The sequence below is a fragment of the Schistocerca piceifrons genome, chromosome 3 (genome assembly GCF_021461385.2).
Source record: "Schistocerca piceifrons isolate TAMUIC-IGC-003096 chromosome 3, iqSchPice1.1, whole genome shotgun sequence".
Taxonomy (NCBI): Eukaryota; Metazoa; Arthropoda; class Insecta; order Orthoptera; family Acrididae; genus Schistocerca; species Schistocerca piceifrons.
Genome location: NC_060140.1, coordinates 560,372,380 through 560,395,621, shown reverse-complemented (window position 1 = coordinate 560,395,621; position 23,242 = coordinate 560,372,380). Strand labels below are relative to the sequence as shown.

The 23,242-nt window shown below is 42.1% G+C and overlaps 1 protein-coding gene across 1 annotated transcript in view; it reads left to right on the top strand.

Annotated features, from left to right (window-relative positions):
• The first annotated feature begins 8,610 nt into the window (after positions 1 to 8,610).
• LOC124788841 overlaps positions 8,611 to 23,242 on the top strand; it is a 41,121-nt gene continuing 26,489 nt past the window's right edge. Inside the window, exon 1 of the mRNA XM_047256124.1 lies at positions 8,611 to 8,772. Coding sequence (XP_047112080.1) covers positions 8,611 to 8,772 — 162 coding nt within the window. The remainder of the gene's footprint in view (positions 8,773 to 23,242) is intronic.

Below are 23,242 nucleotides of genomic sequence, written 5' to 3'. Positions count from 1 at the left end.
AATTTCTTCAACAATTTGTGACACATTTGACCGTCGGTCCAGTAGCAGTTCTCAGATCGCCAGATAATTCGAACTTCCGAATCATGTTCTTCAATTTCAGTTAGGGAAAAGAACCCCCCCACCCCCTTCGATTCACTTCTAGCGAAGAGGAACAGCACCATTGTCGTTTTTTGATAAAAAAAAAACTTTACGAGTAAAACTTTGCTCAACTTATCCCCACCCATGGTGACTTCAACTGTAATGGACATTGATGCTTGTGTTTCAACCCTATGTCGCTGTACCAGAAGCGGTGCCTAACGGCAAGTCATGACACTGACACTGATTACGACACAAATCCTGCGGCGCACATGCTGAGCGTTATTTCTATAAAACTGGGGGCCTATTCCGTAATTAGTTTTCTGTCTGCACTGCACAAGTAGCGAAAATGTAACCACCCTGTGCAAGCGAGCGAGCTCCAAATTCTTATCCCTCCAGCAGACGCTGTAAGAGGCCACACGGCCCACGCCTCCTGATTGGTTATTCGAAGAATGCTGGGCTGTGCTGCGTCTCCGTACGGCTCTGTACTCCCCTTGCAGTTTGGTCCAGCAATTCAGTGCCAAAGTAGCATTACGAGTAGCTGACTAGGTCGCCTAGATCGACTAATAACTGAATCTAAAATACGAGTACTAACTAGATAAAAGGGAGCACTTACCATTGATGTAAATTTATTCTATCTCTCGACCCAGCACTGCAGTAAAAAGGCACTAGCAGCTGATATCTACATATACTTTCACACACAATATACATACCACTTGAAGCGCACAGCAGAGTGTACTCTACACTGTATCACTGGATCCGTTCGAGCTGTAGATAGTCTAATCATGTTTTCGTGGTCACTGTGGGAGTGGCACGTAGGAAGCTAAAGTATATTTCTAGTTTCTCTACTAAATATTACTTCGTAAAATTTTTTAAGTTAGTTTTAGTGGGTTGATTGGCATTTACCTACAAGTATCAGTCAGTTCAGGCTTTTGAATACTTTTCACGCACACCAGTAAGTCAAACAAACCTATGCCCATTCGTGTAATACCGAGCTCCTGGTAGCAAGAGAGGTACGAGTCTGTTCTCTCTAATTTCTGGTGTTTCACGCTAATAGCCCTGAACACATTGGCAGGATGGGAAAACAAGACTTGGAAGCACAGGCCCACAATTTTTATCATCTGTAAATTACAAATCACATTTATTTTTAATAAACAGTATACATTAACAAGGTGCATGAACCATAAGTACAAATTTAAATATGCCCTGAAATTCACCACTTACGATTAACCAATAATTAAAATAAATGGTACTACAATGGAATTTAAAAAATTTTTAACTAAAAAAAATGATCAAACTATGTCAGCCCTTAAGGCTGTAGCTGTGCAGCAATATTTAATGACAGTTAAATAAAAAATTTCTGTAAAACATATTCCGCAATCCACCAAAAGGCAGTCTTGGCATTAAGGTTGGTAGACACAAATAGCCTTAACAAACGATCTAAATCTGGACAAGCGGAACAATACATAAATTTTCTTCAAAAATGAAACAATATTTTCGTGACACAAGGTGACATTATGTTAAAACATTAATTACTAAAATCAGGACTTCAAAAATAACCTTCAGATTAAGGGAAAATGTTGTATGCAAGACACTGCTGTAGGACACTTATACAATAATATTCACTGGCAATCAGAGTGAAATACGTGTAACTGACTGAATTTAAAGCTCACAACAACCTGAAAACATGACGTCTACATACACAGACAGGCGTTAAAACGATAACCATTAGACGTGAAACAAAAAAGGCTGATTAAACCGAATTTAATCTGTAGACATCCAACATAAAGAGATGTGTAAAATGCGTGTTTGACCATCAGCCACTTTCACTTTAAACACAAATATCGACTGGTTTTAGTCGTGGACCATCTTCACGGATAAGGGATAAAATGGTTTATGGCACAAAATTACATCTGTCATTACTCAAGTAATTTGTACAGCATGTCATGAATATCAATATAAAACACAGGAATTTTAGAAGCAAACATACTAATAACAAACGTAAGCGAAGCAGTACTGAAAAGAAGATAAGGACTGTATAGTGATAATCGTGAACTTCTCTTCAGTGCTGTTGTGTGTACACTTGTTATTAGTATGTTTGTTTCTGAAAGTCTTGTGTCATATATTGATGTTCATGATATGCTATACATATTGTTTAAGTTATGACAAATGTAATGTTGTGCCTTAAACTATTTTAACCCTTATTCGTAAAGATGGTCCACGACTGAAACCGGTCGATATCTGGGTTTGAAATAAAAGCAGATGATGGTGAAACAAGCGTTTTATACATTATTTGACGGCTGTTGACAGTCACCTTCCAAAATGTTTAAGACGTAAATAAATTTGCGCACCACCCGGATACGGCGCCGCTCCAGATACCAGCCGATACCACAAACACCGCGATGTGACACCAACTGGCCTCCCGCTCGCGGCAAACACGCTACAAGCATGCAAGGAACCGAACTTCAAGAATACAATTTGCAAGGGCTGTCAAAAAGAATATCGTAGCCTAAGCTCATACATATTAAGCCAAAGTAACTCAAGCCTTTTCCAACATTACTCGCCAAAAGGCGCCATCAGAAACTACATCCACATCCACGTGGACACTCCGCAAATCACATTCAAGTGCCTGGCAGGCGGTTCATCGAACCACCTTCACAATTCTGTATTATTCCAATCTCGCATAGCACGCGGAAGCAATGAACACCTACATCTTTCCGTACGAGTTCGGATTTTCCTTATTTTTCGTGGTGATCGTTCCTCCCTGTGTAGGTTGGTGTCAACAAAATATTTTCGCATTCGGAGGAGAAAGATGGTGATTGGAATTTCGTGAGAAGATTCCGTCGCAACGAAAAACGCCTTTCTTTTAATTATGTCCAGCCCAAATCCTGTATCAGTTCTGTGACACTCTCTCCCACATTTCGAGATAATACAAAACGTTCTGCCTTTCTTTGAACTTTTTCGATGTATTCCGCCAGTCCCGTCTGGTAAGGATCCCACAACGCGCAGCAGTATTTCAAAAGAGGACGGACAAGCGTAGTGTAGGCAGTCTCCTTAGTAGGTCTGTTACATTTGCTAAGTGTTCCGCCAATAAAACGCAGTCTTTGGTTAGCCTTCCCCACAACTTTTCTATGTGTTCCTTCGAATTTAAGTTGTTCGTAATGGTAATACCTAAGTCTTTAGTTGAATTTACGGCTTTTAGATTAGACTGATTTATCGCGTAACCGAATTTAACGAGTTCCTTTTAGCACTTACGTGGATGAGCTAATGCTAAGAAGCCAGAAACTTATTAAGGCAGTAACGCATCTAGAAATGCCTTTACACGTTTCAACATAACAAGTAGTTTAAAACAAGAAAAATTCACAACACCACTCGCCAATGTATCTGAGAGGCCAAAGCTGACTCGAATCGGACAAAACGAAGTGAACAAATTAAAGTTCGGAAAACATAATTTAAATGTAAAGCCTGGCCAATGTAGATCCCACGGAGGACGGTAAATGCAATCAGTGTTTTAAAGGATGTATAAGCCTTACCTCTATAATTGTTATTTAGCATAACCTTTTAGCAACCAAGAAGTACGTCAAAGTCTTAAGCTTGCACAATAAAACAATACAATCATATATTAAAAATGTCACTAAAATCACAAAATTTAATTTTAAGAAAAATACATATCTCCACAAAGTAATGAATGAGATGCAACGAATTATAAAACTGCACCTAATTAATGATTGATCTTACAATTTTACGCCACATAAAACCTCATAATTCACAATACCACGTAAGGTAAATTAAATACACACTAATGCACTCTGAATAAACCACATCGTAAATGTTCCATTAAACTAAACTGCAACATATCTCAGAACCATGCAAGGGAAGAACCGAGTGGGCAGACAGGTAAGTAATACATACAGTTGCTCAAGAAGTGCTGTCCAGAACAAATAGTCGGAGACGACTCCCAACACCAGTAACGACGACGATTCCTCCAAGTCGCACACTGGCTTTCTCGGCGCACGAGGCTTGGTTCAAATGGCTCTGGCCTCTAAGGGACTTAACTTCTGAGGTCATCAGTACCCTAGAACTTAGAACTTCTTAAACCTCACTAACCTAAGGACATCACACACATCCATGCCCGAGGCAGGAGTCGAACCTGCGACCGTAACGGTCGCGCGGTTCCAGACTGTAGCGCCTAGAACCGCTCGGCCACTCCGGCCGAAGCACGAGGCTTGGTTTTCAACGACCTGGCCACCGTCAGGAAGCGTTGTACTCCAGGACTCGATTCTTGATAACCCCAGTGGGCGCACAGGGCTTGTTTTTCACGGCAATAGTTAAGTCCAGAGTCATTACACTATAATTACACCACCTATCAAAGTGCCAGTAAATCAGACAAATAAACGAGGCAAAGAATCGACTGCAGCCGGCACGGCTCACAGGTGTGTCGGAGGTCGGTGATGCAAGATGGATTGCCCTACGAGAAACCCTACGCGCAGCTATGGGACCGTCGCCCGTTATCCACTACAAGTGTGCTGTCGATATTGCGGAAAGGGCCAGCCGAGATTTTTCTGTTGGAAGCCATGTGGTAGATGTGGACGAATGTCTGGAACGTGAACCAGGCATCTAGCGGTATAATGTCGCAAAACCCATCGAAAGTGCATGTAGCAATCCTCGCCAGAGTTTTCAGCCTTTACACTGACTGCCTCCATGGATCAGAGTTATCCACCGGAGGGCACTTGTCTATGGAGAAGCACCCGTTTTGCAGCCTTCATGTAGGCTGTATGTGTATTATTGAAAGTCTGTGTGTTGATATGTATTACTCCTGGTCCTGTGGCAGAGAAAGCCTTAAAGGTCTTACCTAGTCAATCTAAATAAACCGTAAGTAAATAAATGTTGATACGCGAAGAAATGTTTTGTGTTGATTTTCCGTTGCAGTGCGCAGAGAAACTTCGCTAATGGTAGCTGTCAATCAGGAAAGATTTCTAAGCTTACCTACTGTCTTTTTTTTTTCAATCAACGCATGAAGTGTAAGATAGTTGGGAGAGCACATCTTTATGAAGACATCAGTCCCTGAGTAGTAGTGTTGCATGAATCTCGATAATCATTTACTTTATGGAAACGACCGTTTATTATTATTATTCATTTGTGTGAGGGAAACTAATATATTCAAAAACGCAATGGACTAAGAAAAGATTGCCTAGGCTACATAACGGTTAACAAGGAGTCAACCGAATTACAGACATTCTAACCTGGTAACTGTGTGAAGAACATACAGAGAAACTGATACGAAACTAGCGAATTAATTGACGTACCAATAAACTCAAAATCTGCACATCATATTCAGTAGAAAAGGAACATAACATAAATGAGAAGACTAAACTCTTGATCAGATCGGGATATAATTAAATTGCAAATATCTTTGAGGAGGTGAATAAACACTGAAAATTATCGTAAGGAAAGAATACAAGAACTAAGTGAAAGAAGCCAATAATGGTGATGCTTAAGTATCCAATGTGTGCGATGAAGCAAAGGAGACTGACCAAACGAGAAACCCAAAGATATTGAAAAATAAATGGTGTTGACGAAAAAGTCACGCAACACTCATGAATAATGAACACGATTTTGTATCTTGAAACAAACTTGTTTACATTCGAGGTGCGGATTTCTAAGCCCAGTGGATAAATTGATTTCATTAGTTACTTGTTACATAGGTCAGTTCAAAATACGAGGGCTATTAGGAAAGTATGGAACGATAGGTCGCGAAATGGAAACCACAGTGTAAATCAAAACTGTTTTATTTGCAATGGTTAGCTACAACACAACTTCCAGCTACTTCTTTACACAGTCGCCGCTCAGACTTAGACATCTGTAGTAGCCTTGCACCAACTTTTCAATTCCCTCGTTATAGACGACAGCCACCAGCGCTTTTCGACAATTTTCTACTCTGGGCTGCAGGTCGTTGTCTGTGTCAAAATATTGTCTTCTTAGCCAGCGTTACATCTGAGCAGAGATGAGCCTCATGGGTAGCCAATTATGGGCCGTATTGTGAGTGAACAAACACTTCCCATCGAAGACGCTGCAAGAACATCTTCTTTGCCCCTGCAGAGTGCGGTCGAGAATTGCTGTGTAGAACGAACCGCATGAAACTTATGTTATGTGGATCACATAGCTCCAGGCGAAATCTTTCGCTATGACCTCATACTTGGCGGAAGACGCTAATTTATAGCCTTCTTTACGTTCTCACTGTGAACTCAGAACTGAAAAGAGCGACATGATGAGATCGACGGGCTTAATAGACACGGTGGCCACCGCATCTGTGCAAAGCTTCATCAGATTTTCACTGTATTTTCCATTTCGTGACAGATCGTTCCTTACTTTCCGAATAACCCTCCCACGTCGTTTTGGTATTTAAGTATTGCTGAATGATTATCATTTAAAAGTGTCTTAATGGGAGAGAAAAATATATTTACTTTTATTAACACAAGTAGTTTACCGTAGATGAAAACAAGGGCTGAAAGGACGACAAGGATAATCAAGAGAAAATCTAGCGTTGCCTGCTTGTGGTAACCTGCAGTGGGTTCTCAAAACTGAGCTTCGATTAGTTTGGAAAAGGGAAATTTATATTACTTGACTTGACTTGCATTACTGAGACTCGCGAAATTCATTCCAGAAGCTGAGGGTTGCCTAGTACACGAAGGAGAGATGCAGCTTATAACGGTACGATTCCACTATAGTGACACCACTCTCTATAGCAGTACTCTTGCACTCTAATTAATTGTCGTATAGAAGCAGCTTTTCGAATTGCACTATAGGAATCCAGAATGTAAACAGCTTTAGGGTATATGTTGTAAGTCTGCTTTATTCATGGTGTCAGCTGTAATCATTCTAATGTGTTTAGTTTTTCTTTACTTGGTTAACATAACTGATTTTAACAGACTGAAAGTGGCTGCATCTCTCGAAGACATTATTTTCGCCCTTATGTATTTTGTAGTTACCATCCGGTGGTTATATTAAAAACTTTGAAACCAATTTTGTTCCCTGATTATGCGAGATCAGAGAAAATGCAACTTGTATTGACATATGTTAGTACTTTTCTATGTGCTTTTATTGCCTTTCAGGTTTTCAGACTGAATGACATAGACGCAGTGATTTGACAGTGAGAAAAAACAGTCTAAATTGCAGTGACAGCGGAAGCTTTATTGATGTGTATCGCCTTTTTCAGACATCTTCAGAACTTCTTAAAGAACTTAGGCTAACGCATCAGTCATAAGTTGGTGTGCACCTTCGGAGAATACATGAAGCCATGCTTCGATAGGGCCACGCTTCTAACGTAGACAGGAATATAGGAATACAAATATTGTAGTGGCCGTGAATACAAGATCGCAAGTGCGCACGCTACGTGAGACTCGCCAGCCTCGTCTTCAGCCAATGATAGTTATTTTTCTCCACAATTAACATAAGTCACTTGTCTCACTTCCTAGTCTAATATTCTGTGTAAATGTGATTGTGTGGGTGGATGGCTGTGTGATGCGTGTGAGTTAGGGGAGATCAACGTCGAGGTTTAAGCGCCCTTGCGAAGATCAGTAGAAACGAAAGTGATTAAAACATAGAAAATGCGATTGAGGAAATAAAAAACAAATGGAGATGAGATCGCACCCGCTGTCTCTCAATCTCAGCCGCAACATCACATGCTTTAATTCAGATACATTTAACTGCCCTTGTTTCACTTCATGTTCTTATCCTAAGCTCTTTTCAAGATACTGTCCATTCCGCTCAATTGCTCTTCCAAGCTCTTTGCCGTCTCTGACCAAATTACAGCATCATCAATTTATTTAACTGTACACGACATATCTCATGATACCATTTCAACTTTCAAGAAGTAAGTAGTGATTTCGTAAATAAATTTCATGGATTTATGGTTTGATAAGATATGGATGCTGAGTCTTCGTGACCAAAACATCTCGAAAAGCACTGCTGTACGCATACATAAACTCCGCGTAAAGTATGTCAAAACCTCTACGATAACTGACAGTAATGATACAAATGTGAGAAGTTGCTAAGTGTCGAAGAGGGACACGAAAAGAAAGTAGAGGGACCGTTACAGTGTTTAGTAAAAATGAGACTGCACGCGACTTGGAAACATCACAACACTTAACCTTCACCGTGACGACGAAGGCACAATTACAACTGCAGCTCTGCAATCGCGAGTATTCAGGGCGTTGCGATGCGTGAGCCCGCTTCCGGACCGCGTACCTGGTGCTCCAAGCACGCCTACGGCAGCGATTACGCAGCGAGCGACCACAGTCGCGGACAGTGGTGAAGGCTTTAATAACTGTAGCCAGACGTGGCCACGCAACCACCAGTGTTGCTGCAATGACCGTGGCGAGTACCGAGGCGGGGCGTCGGCCGCAGAACGCATTGTCTCCCATCCTGCGGTGTAATTGTGGCCGACACGGTGCCACATATGCCACATAAAAATACTAGCGACCAAGCGAGAGCCACAGTTGCGTGGTGCTACCGGCGGCGACACGGAGAGACGACATGTGGCGACCGGTGTTGATGGCTGCAGGCACGCTGGTGGCGACCGCCCTGCTCTTTGGTGTTCCAGTGTCAGCTGTTTCCTTTTCCGGGGACGAAGATGGAGCTTTCACTACTGGACTAGGGATGGCCATGCGTGCATACCGTCAGTGCGAAGACTCGCAGGTACTGCAGATATAGTTTACAAATAGTACTACATACCTTTACGTGTAAGTAAAACTGGAAAATTCCGTACCAATGTGATCTTAATATTGGTTCCTCATCTACATTTACATCCATAGTCTCAAAACTACTATGAAGCGCATGACTGAGAGTACCTGCCACTGTAACGCGTATCAGGCTTTCTTCTCGTTCCATTCATATGTGGAATACATAAATTCATAGATGGAATAAATGAATGGGAGCTATGGCGTCGGGACATGTGCGTTTGCAAGTACCTGTAGCACCAGACAGCTGAACAACCTTTTAGCGTCGGCAGTACGAATGTTTTTTCAGCAATAGTGTCTGTAGACTAACTGCGTTTTCCCAGTATCGAAGACTGACAGCCGCTTTAACTACGAATGCGCCTATGTGATCATTCCATTTAATGTTTTTGTTACACTAAGATGTTTGATATTGAGTTGACTGATATAAATAGTGACTGATTAAAATAGTAAGTCCAGTCTGGTGATCTAGTGTTAAATGTGAAGGATGGAAATACGACTGAGCCAAGGAAAGTTTCGGTCTGCTTTTGTTCTAGCCTTCAGCTCTCAACGATGTGAGGAGTCGCCAGGACCAACACGTGGTTCAGAGTCTACGTTTAACTGTAGATCCCCTATCCCCAGTTGGATAAGTGGGATAGGGGAAGGACACACAAGTCGCCGAAGTGGAGTCTTTTTAAAAGACATGTAGCCCGCCATGGAGCCACATAAAATTATTATTGAAACTGAAATCCGAGTATACTACGATTTTTATTATTTGTGAAATGCACAATTTTACATTTCTGTAAATTTAAAGCCATTTGCCAAAGCTTGCAACACCTTAAAATTTTATCAGGATTGTACTCGATATGTGCCAAGCTATTGCAAACAGCGCTTCGTTACAGGCAACTGATTAACTGCTGCTACAATAGCAGGTTATCAAGATTTGAGTGAGTCTGAATGCAGTATTGTAGTCGACGCACGAGCGATGGGACACAGCATCTCCGAGGAAGCGATGATATGGGGATTTTCCCCTACGACTATTTCACGAGTGTGCCGTGAATATCAGGAATCCGATAAAACATCGGATCTCCGACAACGACGCGGCCGGAGAGAGATCCTCCAAAAATGGAAACGACGACGACTGAAGAGAATCGTTCAACTTGACAGAAGTGCAACCCTTCCGAAAATTGCTGAAGATTTCAGCGCTGGGCCGTCAACAAGTATCAGCGTGCGAAACATTCAACGAAGCATCATCGACATGGGATTTCGGAGCCGAAGGCCAACGGGTGTACCCATAACGACTGCGCAACACAAAGCTTTACGTCCCGGCTTTGTCCGTCGACACGGACAATGGACTTTTGATGACTGGAAACATGTTGCCTGGACGGAGGAGTCTTGTTTCAAAATCTGTCGAGCGGATGGGCGTGTATGGGTGTCGAGACAACCTCATCAATCCATGGATCCTGCGTGTCAGCAGGGGACTGTTCCAGCCGGTGGAGGTTCTGTAATGGTGCGGGACTAGTGCAGTTCGAGTGATTTGGGACCCTGATACGTCTAGATAGGATTCAGACAGATGATACATATGTAAGCACGCTGTATTATCATCTGCATCCATTCACGTCCATTTTGCATACCGATGGACTTGGGAAATTCCAGCAGCACGATGCCACAATGCGTCAAGAATTGCTACAGAGTGGCTGCAGGAACACTCTTCTCAGTTTCAACACTTCCGCTGGCCACCAAAACCCTCGGACATGAACATTACTGAGCATATCTGGGACGTCTTACAATGTGCTGTTGAGAAGAGATCTCCACCGGCTTGTAGTGTTACGGATTTGTACGCAGCCCTGAAGGATTCATGGTGTCAGTTCCCTCCAGCACTACTTCAGACATTAATCGAGTCCATGACACGTCGTGTTGCAGCACTTCTGTTTTCTCGTGGAGCGCTACACGATATTAGGCAGGTGTACCACTTTCTTGCTCTCTTCTGTGTATATATGCTGTAAACAGTAACTTCCTTAATGAGCTCGTCGTCGACGGTACATTAAATTTTAATCTTCCTTTCTTCCTACTACACCTCCTTCGCATACTCTTACCTGTCGCCAATTTTGACTCCTTTCTGAGCGAGGTTTTGTGAGAAATCGGGTTTATGTTTCTTGCCGTGTTCTACTCATGTGTATCACTGTTCCTTTAACAGCGACATGCTGAGCTCTATTTGCACGGAAGCCGTGAATTCGCTCTCAAATTTGGTCGTATACTCGCTAAGCTCGTATTTATTAAGGGCTACGCTACGTGTGAGATCCACTGCGCAGCAGACATCGTTGGCCAGCTTGATGCCATGTTTGCTTGACTTCAGGAGGGCATTTGACACCGTCCGGCATATAGTGAAGAGGTTAATGTAGAAAAATTGCAGGAGACGTGTTATAACCACCTATTGACAGTTACCCCTTCAGGCCGTATGGTATGACGCTTGTTAACATGTTATCTTCTCGAAATATTGTGTCTAGAATTCTCTACAGTCAGGCAGCATGTCCACGAGAACATTATCTAGTGTGGTCAAATATTCCTAGGTATGCTGCATCACTGTTATGAAACGTCATAAACTGGTCATTTACCTAAACGTTAATTCAGTCGTATCACCCTCTGCCAGTTGCGTCACTGGATGCCGTGTGGAGGGCCGTGGGGTCAGCACACCGCTCATTCAGCCGTTGTCAGTTTTCATGACCTAGAGGCGCTACTATTAGGTCAAGTGCTTCTTCAACTGACACCACAAGGCCTAATGCACCTCTTTCCAGAAGAGTCCCCGGCAGTAGCGGGAATCGAACCTGGGTCCCTTGCAAGGCAGTCAGCGGTGGTGAATCCTCACGAGGGGAACCTCGCAATTGTTATCACTAGATTTCTCAGGAACTTCGCTCAGTGGAAAGTAAAAAAAGCGAACCCATGTCTCGCCTCATCTATAAATACTCGGCCGTTTCTGAGAAACAGACGATCAATTTATCGACGTAATTTAGATGTCTCTTAGCTCGCGGTAACATCAGCATAAATCGTAGCATGTCGGAAAGAACTAGCACCACTCATTCAAATGCAAATGAAACGTTTCGATGGACAATGAATCCACAACCACCAGTGCAGGTAAATGGAAAGGAGCGTTTGGCGTCATTCGCCGGGAGGCATCTTGCGGGGCAGATCCAGCCACCTTGGTGCAGGTCTTATTACACTGGACGCCACATTGGGCGACCTGCGCGCAGGATGGGAATGAAATGATGATTAAGACAGCACAAAACCCAGACCCTGAGCGTAAAAATCCCCGACCCAGCCGGGAATCGATCCCGGGCCCGTAGGACGGCAATCCGTCACGCTGACCAATCAGCTGTCAGGGCGGACACCAGCGCAGGTGCACGTCTAAGTTCGATCTCCAGCGGGAATCTAAAATTGGCGAGCACAGAGGGAGTGGACGGGAACTGCGGGCATGCGGTGGCACTACGTGAGCGAGTCACTCGAGGGGCGTGCCGAGAATGTCCACACATTTGCAGTTAACACTGTGTCCGGATGGCGCAGTGGGAAATGCAACTGCTTAATAAGGAGATTCTGGGTTCGACTGCCAGACCGGCACACTCGTTGCCGCTGGTTCTCCATAAAGTCCCTATGTAGCTGATACCATGAGTTCCTTCCCTTTCCTTTCCTTTCCTTTCCTTTCCTTTCCTTTCCTTTCCTTTCCTTTCTCCTCATATGCCACCAGTTTACGTGATAATATAAGAGGAATAATCTTGTTCACAGGGCGCAAAAGCGTGTAGTCGCGACGCTAGCCACTTGGCCAACGCTTCGTTTGGATGAACTATTCACTCGGTAAAAGGCACACAAAGTATCTCGAATACTTTGACCACCATTTTCTCAGAAACGGTTGAGTATCTAAGGATAAGCCGAGGCAGGTATTCGTTTATTTTGATCCCTCTCCCACTGAGCGAACTTTCTGGGAAATCTGGCTATGGTATTTGCCGTGTTCTCCTCGTCAGCTACGGAGCCAGACAAATTGATCATTTGATAAGAAAGAATATACTGGATCGCAGGGCAACTTTCTGACTCGAAACTCCTTAAAGTATCCAACTAAATCAGAGAGAAAGAAATACTACTAATTTAGCAAAACAAAGCGAGTTCATCGTTTATAGATATAAATACAAAAGTTCCCAGAGGACTTAACCTTTCCGTATGGATGTCAGACACACGTACAAGACCTGTTGAAAGGAATGCATAGCACACATAACACATAATATGGTTCGTGGTGGATAAACAGAGCAAATACGCAGGTGGCGAAGAGTAGTAGAAAGGAGACTGACGACTTGCTTGACATTAAAACTGCGAACGACACAGTTGTGGAAGAGTTCCAGTATCTCGATGGAAGGTTAAACAGTATAGTCAAAGCAAAGAAGAGGACTGGCACAGGCAAAGAAAGCTATATTCAACAAAATAACTTTACTGACACCGGATATTGATATGGAACTGAGGAAGATGTCCCAGAAAGTGTGCCTGGAGCTCAGCAACGTGTGGAAAAGAAATGTGGACCATAAGATCCGGAGAAGAAAAATACAGAAGCATCTGAAATGTGGTGCCATCGAAGAACGTCTGAGATTAAGTGCATAGTAAAATACGAAATGACGTACTAGGATCAATAGGAGAGGACAGTAGTCTGTGGAAGACAATTATCCAAAGAAAGGACGAGGTTAATGGGAGGCTTGCTACGGAAGCAAGGAATAGTTAATCTGGTAGAGGCCATGAGTGTAAACCAGATATACAGGAGGTCGGACAGGATAATTTAATAGAGGTGAAAAGAAATTCACATGAGAAGAAAATCTGGGACTGTATCAAACCACTCTAAACCTGACTTCAAAGGAAAATAAAAAATAAAGAGATATATCAATATAGACGGGAGGCTAAGCAACTGTAGTACCTTCGAGACAGAAAACGCAGCTATTGACCTAATAAATAAAAGTGAGAGAGTGGAGAGAAACGATAACTATGCGCCTATAGCACTATCTCATTGTTCAGCTGGCAGTCAGTCCGCCGGGCACAGCTTTGTGCTCCAGGCAGTACAGAGCTGGCTGGTTCTCTCGGTCAGCGAGCCGTGACCTGGAGAATGCCGAGGTCAGGCGGACGTTGCACATCTGTTGCACAGATCAGCTGCTCCAGCTACTTCACCCCAGTAATAGGAGTGGAAACTTGCTGCACAGGAACAGCGTGAGGCGTCCGTCCCACATGAAGATGAAAACTTTGCCTCCTTATTAGCTGATCAGCGGCGGGACAGCGTGCGGTCGGGTATCTATTTTGGAGAAAATACTTTAAGACGTGTTGCTTCAATGTTTGTTATGGAATTTTGCTAGGGTTAAGGAAAAGCGTATGGGTTTCCACATTAAAGATACCGAAATAACATCATATGTACGTAAAGATTGCCTGAGTAGCGATCAAGCATTGGCTGGTTCCTGAAATTAGCAGAATCGGCATCCAATTCCTGACTATATGTTGATCTCGAAGTTAATACATTGAGCTGACAAAAGTCATGGTTGTTCTTGTTGTGGTCTTCAGTCCTGAGACTTGTTTGATGCATGTCTCCATGCTACTCTTATCCTGTGCAAGCTTCTTCATCTCCCAGTACCTACTGCAACCAACATCCTTCTGAATCTGCTTAGTGTATTCATCTCTTGGTCTCCCTCTACGATTTTTACCCTCCACGCTGCCCTCCAATACTAAATTGGTGATCCCTTGATGCCTGAGAACATGTCCTACCAACCGATCCCTTCTTCTAGTCAAGTTGTGACACAAAGTTCTCTTCTCCCCAATCCTATTCAATACCTCCTCATTAGTTATGTGATCTAACCATCTAATCTTCAGTATTCTCCTGTAGCACCCATTTGGAAAGGTTCTATTCTCTTGTTGTCCAAACTATTTATCGTCCATGTTTCACTTCGATACATGGCTACACTCCATACGAATATTTTCAGAAATGACTTCCTGACATTTACATCTATACTCGATGTTCACAAATTTCTCTTCTTCAGAAACGCTTTCCTTCCCATTGCCAGTTTACATTTTATATCCTCTCTACTCCGACCATCATCAGTTATTTTGCTTCCCAAATAGCAAAACTCCTTTACTACTTTAAGTGTCTCATTTCCTAATCTAATTCCCTCAGCATCACCCGACTTAATTCGAGTGCATTCCATTACCCTCGATTTGCTTTTGTTGATGTTCATCTTATGTCCTCCTTTCAAGACACTGTCCATTCCGTTCAACTGCTCTTCCAAGTCCTTTGCTGTCTCTGACAGAATTACAATGTCATCGGCGAACCTTAAAGTTTTTGTTTCTTCTACATGGATTTTAATACCTACTCCGAATTTTTCTTTTGTTTCCTTCACTGCTTGTTCAACATACAGATTGAATAACATCGGGGAAAGGCTACAACCCTGTCTCACTCCCTTCCCAACCACTGCTTCCCTTTCCTGTCCCTTGACTCTTATAACTGCCATCTGGTTTCTGTACAAATTGTAAATATCTATTCGCTCCCTGTATTTGGCCCCTGCCATCTTCAGAATTTGAAAGAGAGTATTCCAGTCAACATTGTGAAAAGCTTTCTCTAAGTCTACAAATGCTAGAAACGTATATTTGCCTTTCCTTAATCTAGCTTCTAAGATAAGTCGTAGGGTCAGTATTCCCTGAAGTGTTCCAATACTTCCACGGAATTCAAACTGATCTTCCCCGAGGTCGGCTTCTATTAGTTTTTCCATTCGTCTGTAAAGAATTCGCGTTACTATTTTGCAGCTGTGGCTTATGAAACTGATTGTTCGGCAATTTTCGCATCTGTCAACACCTGCTTTCTTTGGGATTGGAATTATTATATTCTTCTTGAAGTCTGAGGGTATTTCGCCTGTCTCATACATCTTGCTCACCAGATGGTAGTCATGGTATACCTCGTGATATCGTGTTGGGCCTCATTTCCCCCGGCGTAGTGCAGCAATGCGACGTGGCATAGGAAGTGCATTGCATAAATATTGAGCCTTGCGAAAGCGCTTCCGGAGCTGGAATTTGTCCACGAACTGGCCTCTCTATTATGTACCATAAATGCTCGACGGCATTCACGTCGCGCGATTTCGTAGGCCAAATAACTCGTTCAAATTGTCCAGAATGATCCTCAAACCAAAAGCGAACAATTGTGGCCCGGTAACATGACAGGGTTGTAGGGGTGTATGACGTACATGGATGGCTGCGGATGGTCTCCAAGTCGCCGAACATAAACGTTACCAACCAATGATTATTTCAGTGTCCCCAGAGGACCCAGCCTTTTCCATGTGAACATAACCCACGCAACCATGAAGCCACAATCAGCCTGCACAGTGCCTTGCTTACAATATGGGTCCATGGCTTCACGGATTTTGCTCCACACTCGAAACCTACCGTCAGCTCTTACCAAATGAAATCTGGGCTCATGTTACCAGGCTACGGTTTTCCGGTTCTTTTAGGGCCAAGGTATATGGTCACGACACGAGGAGAGGCGCTGCAAGCGATATCGTGCATCCAGCAAAAGCACTCGCGTCGGTCATCTGCCATCGCCCATTAACTGTAAATTTCGCCACACTGTTGTAACATATACGTTGGTCGTACGACCCCTGCGTTTATTTCACGCAGTACTGTTGTCTTTTGGCACTGACAACTGTCCGCAAATGCCGCTGCTCTCGCTCGTTAAGTGATGGCCGTCGGCCACTGTGTTGTCCATGATTAGAGGTAATTCCTACAATTTAATATTCTCGGTACACTCTTGACACTTTGAATCTCGGTATACTGAATACCCTAAAGATTTCCCAAATGGAATTTCACATGCCTGTAGCTCCAACTACCATTCCAGCCTGCGAAGCTGTTAATTCTTGTCGTGCGGCCATCATCACAGTCGGTTCTGCGACCTTGTAGGCTGCAGGTTCCTCGACTTGCGCCAAAGGGTGGTAGGGTTTCGGTTTCCGCTCAATAGGTCAGGCGTCAACTATACGCAGTAGGCGGCTACACAGGGGCTGTGTGACATGGTCTGGTTCAAATGGCTCTGAGCACTATGGGACTTAACATCCGTGGTCATCAGTCCCCTAGAACTTAGAACTACTTGAACCTAACTAACCTAAGGACATCACACACATCCATGCCCGAGGCAGGATTCGAACCTGCGACCGTAGCAGTCGCGCGGTTCCGGACTGAGCGCCTAGAACCGCGAGACCACCGCGGCCGGCCCGACATGGTCTTGGTGGTTTTTTAGGTAAGGTGTCTTGGGAAAACACAAGAAGGGCTTCAGTCAAAAAGGGTGCAGGTCGAACATAGGAAGAACGTAGGTACAGGAACTATCGGTTAACAGTTGTAAATTGTTGTAGCTTTGGTGGGAAAGTACCAGAACTACAGACGCCAATGGAAAGCACTCATGCTCAGATCGCTACAGGCACCGAAAGCTGGCAAAATTTTTGCGAAGAAAAGGATAGGCTGAATATGATTGGCAGTGGCGTGTTTGTTGCTGTTAGAAGTAGTTTATCTTGTAGCGAAATTGAAGTACATACTTCCTGTGAGCTAGTATGGGCAGAGGTCATTGTTGGCAACCGGAATAAAATAGTAATTGGATCCTTTTTGCAACCTCTATGTTCAGATGATACAGTTGCTGAAAGGTTCAAATAAAACTTTAGATTGATTTCGAAAAGGTACCCGACTCATAGAATTATAGTTGGTGGTAACTTTGATTTACCCTTGATATGTTGACGAAAATAAATTTTTAATTCCGGAGGTGCAGATAAACATTTGAAATTGTGCTAAACGCATTTACCGAAAATTATCTCGAGCAGTTAGTTCATGAGCCCACACGAATAGTAAACGGTTGTGAAAACACATTTGACCTCTTAGCAACAAATAATCCTGAGTTAATAACGACCATCAAAACGGATACAGGGATTAGTGAAAACAGGGTTGTCATAGTGATACTGAGTATTGTAACCCCCAAATTCTCCAAAGATAAACGAAATATATACCTATTCAAAAAAGCAGATAAAAATTCACTTGGAGCCTTCCTAAGAGACAATCTCCACTCTTTCCAAACTAATAATGTAAGTGCGGACCAGATATGGCTTGAATTCAAAGAAATACTATCGGCAGCAATTGAGACATTAACACCAAATAAATTAACAAACGACGGCGCTGAACCTCCTTGGTACACAAAACGGGTCAGAACACTGTTTCAGAAACAACGAAACAAACACGCCAAATTCAAACAGACACAAAATCCCCAAGATTGGAGATCTTTTACACAAGCTCGAAATTTAAAGCGGACTTCAATGCGAGATGCTTATAACAATTTCCACAACGGAACTTTGTCTCGAAACCTGGCAGAAAATCCAAGGTGATTCTGGTCGTATGTGAAGTATGTTAGCGGCAAGAAACAATCAATGCATTCTCAGTGCAATAGCAATGGAGATATTATCGAAGACAGTGCTGCCAAAGCAGAGCTACTAAACACAGACTTCCGAAATGCCTTCACAAAAGAAGACGAAGTAAATATTCCAGAATGCGAAACGAGAACAGCTGCCAACATGAGTAACATAGAAGTAAATATCCTCTGAGTAGTGAAGCAACTTAAATAACTTAATAAAAGCAAGTCCAACTGGTCCAGACTATACACTAATTAGGTTCCTTCAGAGTATGCTGATGCATTTGCTCCATACTTAACAATCATTTACCGTCGTCCGCTCGACGAAAGACCTTTACCCAAAGGCTGGAAAGTTGCACATGTCACACCAATATTCAAGGAAGGTAGTAGGAGTAATCAATCCACTTAATTACAGGCACATATCATTAACATCCATATGCAGCAGGATTTTGGAACGTATATTGTATTCGAACATTATGAATTACCTCCAAGGAAATGGTCTATTCACACACAGTCAACATGGGTTTAGAAAACATCGTTCTTGTGAAACACAATTAGCTCTTCATTCGCATGAAGTGTTGAGGGCTATTGACAAGGGATTTCAGGTTGATTCCGTTTATCTGGATTTCCGAAAAGCTTTTGGCGCTGTACCGGCTTCTAGTGAAATTGCATGCTTATGGAATATCGTCTCAGTTATGTGACTGGATTTGTGATTTCTTGTCAGGGAGGTCACAGTTCGTAGTAATTGACGGAAAGTCATCGAGTAAAACGGAAGTGATTTCTGGTGTTTCCCAAGATAGTGTCATAGGTCCTTTGCTGTTCCTTATCTATATAAACGATTTGGGAGACACTCTGAGTAGCCTTCTTAGGTTGTATGCGGATGACGCTGACGTTTATCGACTAATAAAGTCATCAGAAGACCAAAAAAAAATGCAAAACGATTTAGAAAAGATATCTGAATGGTGCGAAAATTGGCAGTTGACCCTAAATAACGAAAAGTATGAGGTCATTCCCATGAGTGCTAAAAGGAATTCGTTGAACTTCGGTTACACAATAAATCAGTCAAATATGAAGGCAGTAAATTCAACTAAATACCTAGGAATTACGATTACGAACAACTTAAATTGGAAGGAACACATAGAAAAGGTTGTGGGGAAGGCTAACCAGAGACTGCCTTTTATTGGTAGGACAATTAGGAAATGTAACAGACCAACAAAGGAGAATGCCTACACTACGCTTGTCCGTCCTCTTTTAGAATACTGCTGCGCGGTGTGGGATCTTTACCAGATAGGACTGACGGAGTGCATCGAAAAAGTTAAAAGAAAGGCAGCACGTTTTGTATCATCGCGAGATATGGGAGAGAGTGTCACTTAAATGGTACAGGATTTGGGCTGGACATTATTAAAAGAAAGGCGTTTTTCGTTGCGACGGAATCTTCTCACGAAATTCCAATCACCAACTTCCTCCTCCGAATGCGAAAATATTTTGTTGACACCGACCTACATAGAGAGAATCGATTACCGCGATAAAATATGGGAAATAAGAGATCGTACGGAAAGATATAGGTGTTCATTCTTTCCGCGCTGTAAGAGATTAGAATAATAGAGAATTGTGGAGGTGTTTCTATGAACCCTCTGCCATGCACTTAAATGTGATTTGCAGAGTATCTATGGAGACGTAGATGTAGATGCAGATTAAACCTTTTCACATGAATCACGTAAGTGCAAATGACAGCTCCACGAAAGCAATTTTTATAACTTCTGTACGCGATTCTACCGTCACCTGTATTGTTCATATCACTATCCCATGGCTTTTGTCTACATCTAATTCTAGTCTCCTTAGTTGGTTTGTTACATTTTCTAAGTGCCCTGCCAATAAAACGCAGTCTTTGCTTAGCATTCTCCACAACATTTTCTATGTGTTCCTTTCAATTTAAGTTGTTCGTAATTATAGTACTAGGTATTTAGTTGAATTTACGGCCTTTAGAAGTGACTGAGCAAATCGTGTTGTGTAACCGATGTTTAACGGATTACTTTTAGCATTCATGTGGATGACCTCACACTATTCGTTATTTAGGGTCAACTACCACTTTTCGCACCATTCGGATTTTTCTTCTAAATCGTTTTGCAGTTTCTTTTGATCTTCTGATGACTTTATTAGTCGATATACGACAGCATCATGTGCAAACAACCGAAGACGGCTGCTCAGATTGTCTCTCAAATCGTTTATATGGATAAGGAACAGCATAGGGCATACAAACACTACCTTGGGGAACACCAGAAATCACTTCTGTTTTGCTCTATGACTTTCCGTCATCTATTAGTAAGTGATGCTGCTTCACTGTCCGGGGAAGTTAATCAGGAGATATGGCACTCCGGCAGACCTAAAGTCTTTCAGTCACGAAATCTTAAATCTGAAAATGGGGTAAATGTATCCAGGTACCCAAGCGCTGCTCAGAGTTCCATCACTCACAAAATTTTAGGGTTCTGAAACATAGCGGTTGCATAGCCGTCCAGAAACTAGGTTCAACCCCTGCCAAAAGCTACGGGGCTCACACCGACCGCTCCGAACAACTGCTGGCAAGTCAAGACAATGAGGCGCGTGAGCGCCGCCTATTAAAATCCTCCGGATGCGATACCACCCTATTCATGTTCACAATTTATTACAAATAAAAATTACATAGTCCTTTTTAATAGCATTACCTACTGTAATAAGCCCCTCATAATACTGGTTACTTCCCGACCCAACATAACATTCTCCCAAACTACACTAAATATTAATAGTATGATGCCATCATGCACATATGTTAAAAATATGGCACCTTAATATTATTGTATACATAAGTAGAGTATATCAGATCACACACTGTTTTCGTGTTTATGCTATGCTGTTATTTTTTATGTAGCAAATCTGAATGAAGCTCAATTTAATTGTAGGTTGTGAAGGTATTGTTGATTGTGGGTGGTAATTTTTTCACTTATTTTTACTTTATACAAATGTCTGCAGACTTAGATATATTGTAAAATTGAATTAAAGACAGTGGTGACCGCAGTAAAATATTTATTGGCAATGGCATCAGGGTTCAGTCAAAACGTGACCATCTTGAGACCATATGATAGAAGGTGTTGGCGGTGAACGAAGCAAGTATCGTGGATCCACGGATGTCAACCGCTTATGTTTTGATAACGTAACCTCGTTTTGTAATACATTTCGAATAATCGAGAAGAGATGTATGTGATGTAAAAGGCCGCTTTCGCATTCCAGTACTTCTCTTAACGTGGACTCAAGAAACTGATGTTCCGACTATGTCCTCTCCCAGAAGATGCTGAGAACATATTGTGCTAGTTTGGGTAGGTTTCCATTATTTCCTTCTCAAATCCTTCACAAAGACATCTTTTCGAGTTATACGGATGGAAAATCTAAAGTCTGATGACAGAAACAAAACCAGTTCAATAAAAGTAAGTAGGACAAACAATTTTCATGTATATAAAGGAAAGCATCGTTTGAACAATTCCAGTTGCGAATGAAATTTAAATCTTTTAGACTATAATCAGAACTATTAATTCACCCCCAAATGACGGAAGCTGGGATTTTGGATAAAGTACTTCCACCTAAAGCTAATATTTGAGGTACCTGACAAGGTGGACGGCCGCTACCAGGCTCTAACATCATGACAACATCTTTCATTACAACTTCGTGGTTTTGACACGAATTTTGTATTAAAATTTTTATCTTTCACATTTTTTGGGTATGGAACAATTTTAGTTTTATGGTAATCCTTGTAATAAGATTGACAAAAGTACAAAAGAGACTTTGCCGTTACGAACAGGGAGAGCGAGTGTGATATCAGTCAGAGAGAACAGTGGGAGAGAGACCGCCGTGCCGATTTCGTGTATGTGTGGATTGCGTAGCCGGTCAGGTTTACGTTGGAATAAAACGTTCACAGGATACTGCTGAACACGTACCTTCCAAATACGGAGTGGACTGAGTATTCAGTTGGACATTGAGAAAAAATGTTCAACTGTTTCGAGTAAAAGGAATTTCTTTACTTCCGTCTACGATCACACAATGTTATGTCCTCAGAGTACCAGTTTGGGTCAGCAACGATCATCTTCAGATCTGCAGCAAAACCTGGGAGAAACACAAATACAACAGTGGATTGTCTGCACCTTAATACAATGAAATAGGCCATAATGAAAAGTATTATTAACATACATGTCAAAATAATGCGATTTAACTACGACGAGGCATGTTTTAAAAACATGTTCTAATATAATGCAGCAGTAGTGGCATCGTCAATAGATAAACACAAGTTCAGCTCACCATCATCACACATAAATGAAATGTATATACTAGAGTCATGTTGTTAACAGCGCTACTGTTAAAAAAAAAGTACAGTAGCCACAAAATGTTCGTGTAGAAAGCTCGCCAAATGTCGCTACTGTGGGCGTACACATATTCTTCAATCATGCAATTGTGCGATATGGAATAAAAAGAAGAGTACTATCGGACAAGCCAGCAGTGAGATTACCAGATGCATAAATCACAACAGTAATAAAATGCAATCAATTAAAACACAACAAAAACTAGACAGTTTAAAAGGAAATAGTTAAGTGACAATAATTCTGATACGCTCTTGTGGCAAATTTTTGTTAAAAATATAATGAAATACATAAGGACAATCTTATGGAGTTCACAGAATAATTTAAAAATGATAAAATAAATAGGGAAAGAAGTCAAATGAACGCCAACAGACAGTAGTATGTAATCAGCTGCCTCGTCAGAATGCCACATATGCGAGAAGAGAACTTAAAGCCACACGCCGTTCCAAGAAAATTGTGATTAAAATACCATGGCAGTCAATTAACGAGTTTATCTAGTTACTGAAGTTTATTATATGAACAGAGAAAGGACAAGAAAACAAAAAGTAACAGGCTCAACGGAAGAAAATGAAATAAATATGCAAGCACATTATGTTAAGTAAAGATAAAGGCAAGATATTTATAAGAGAGACACG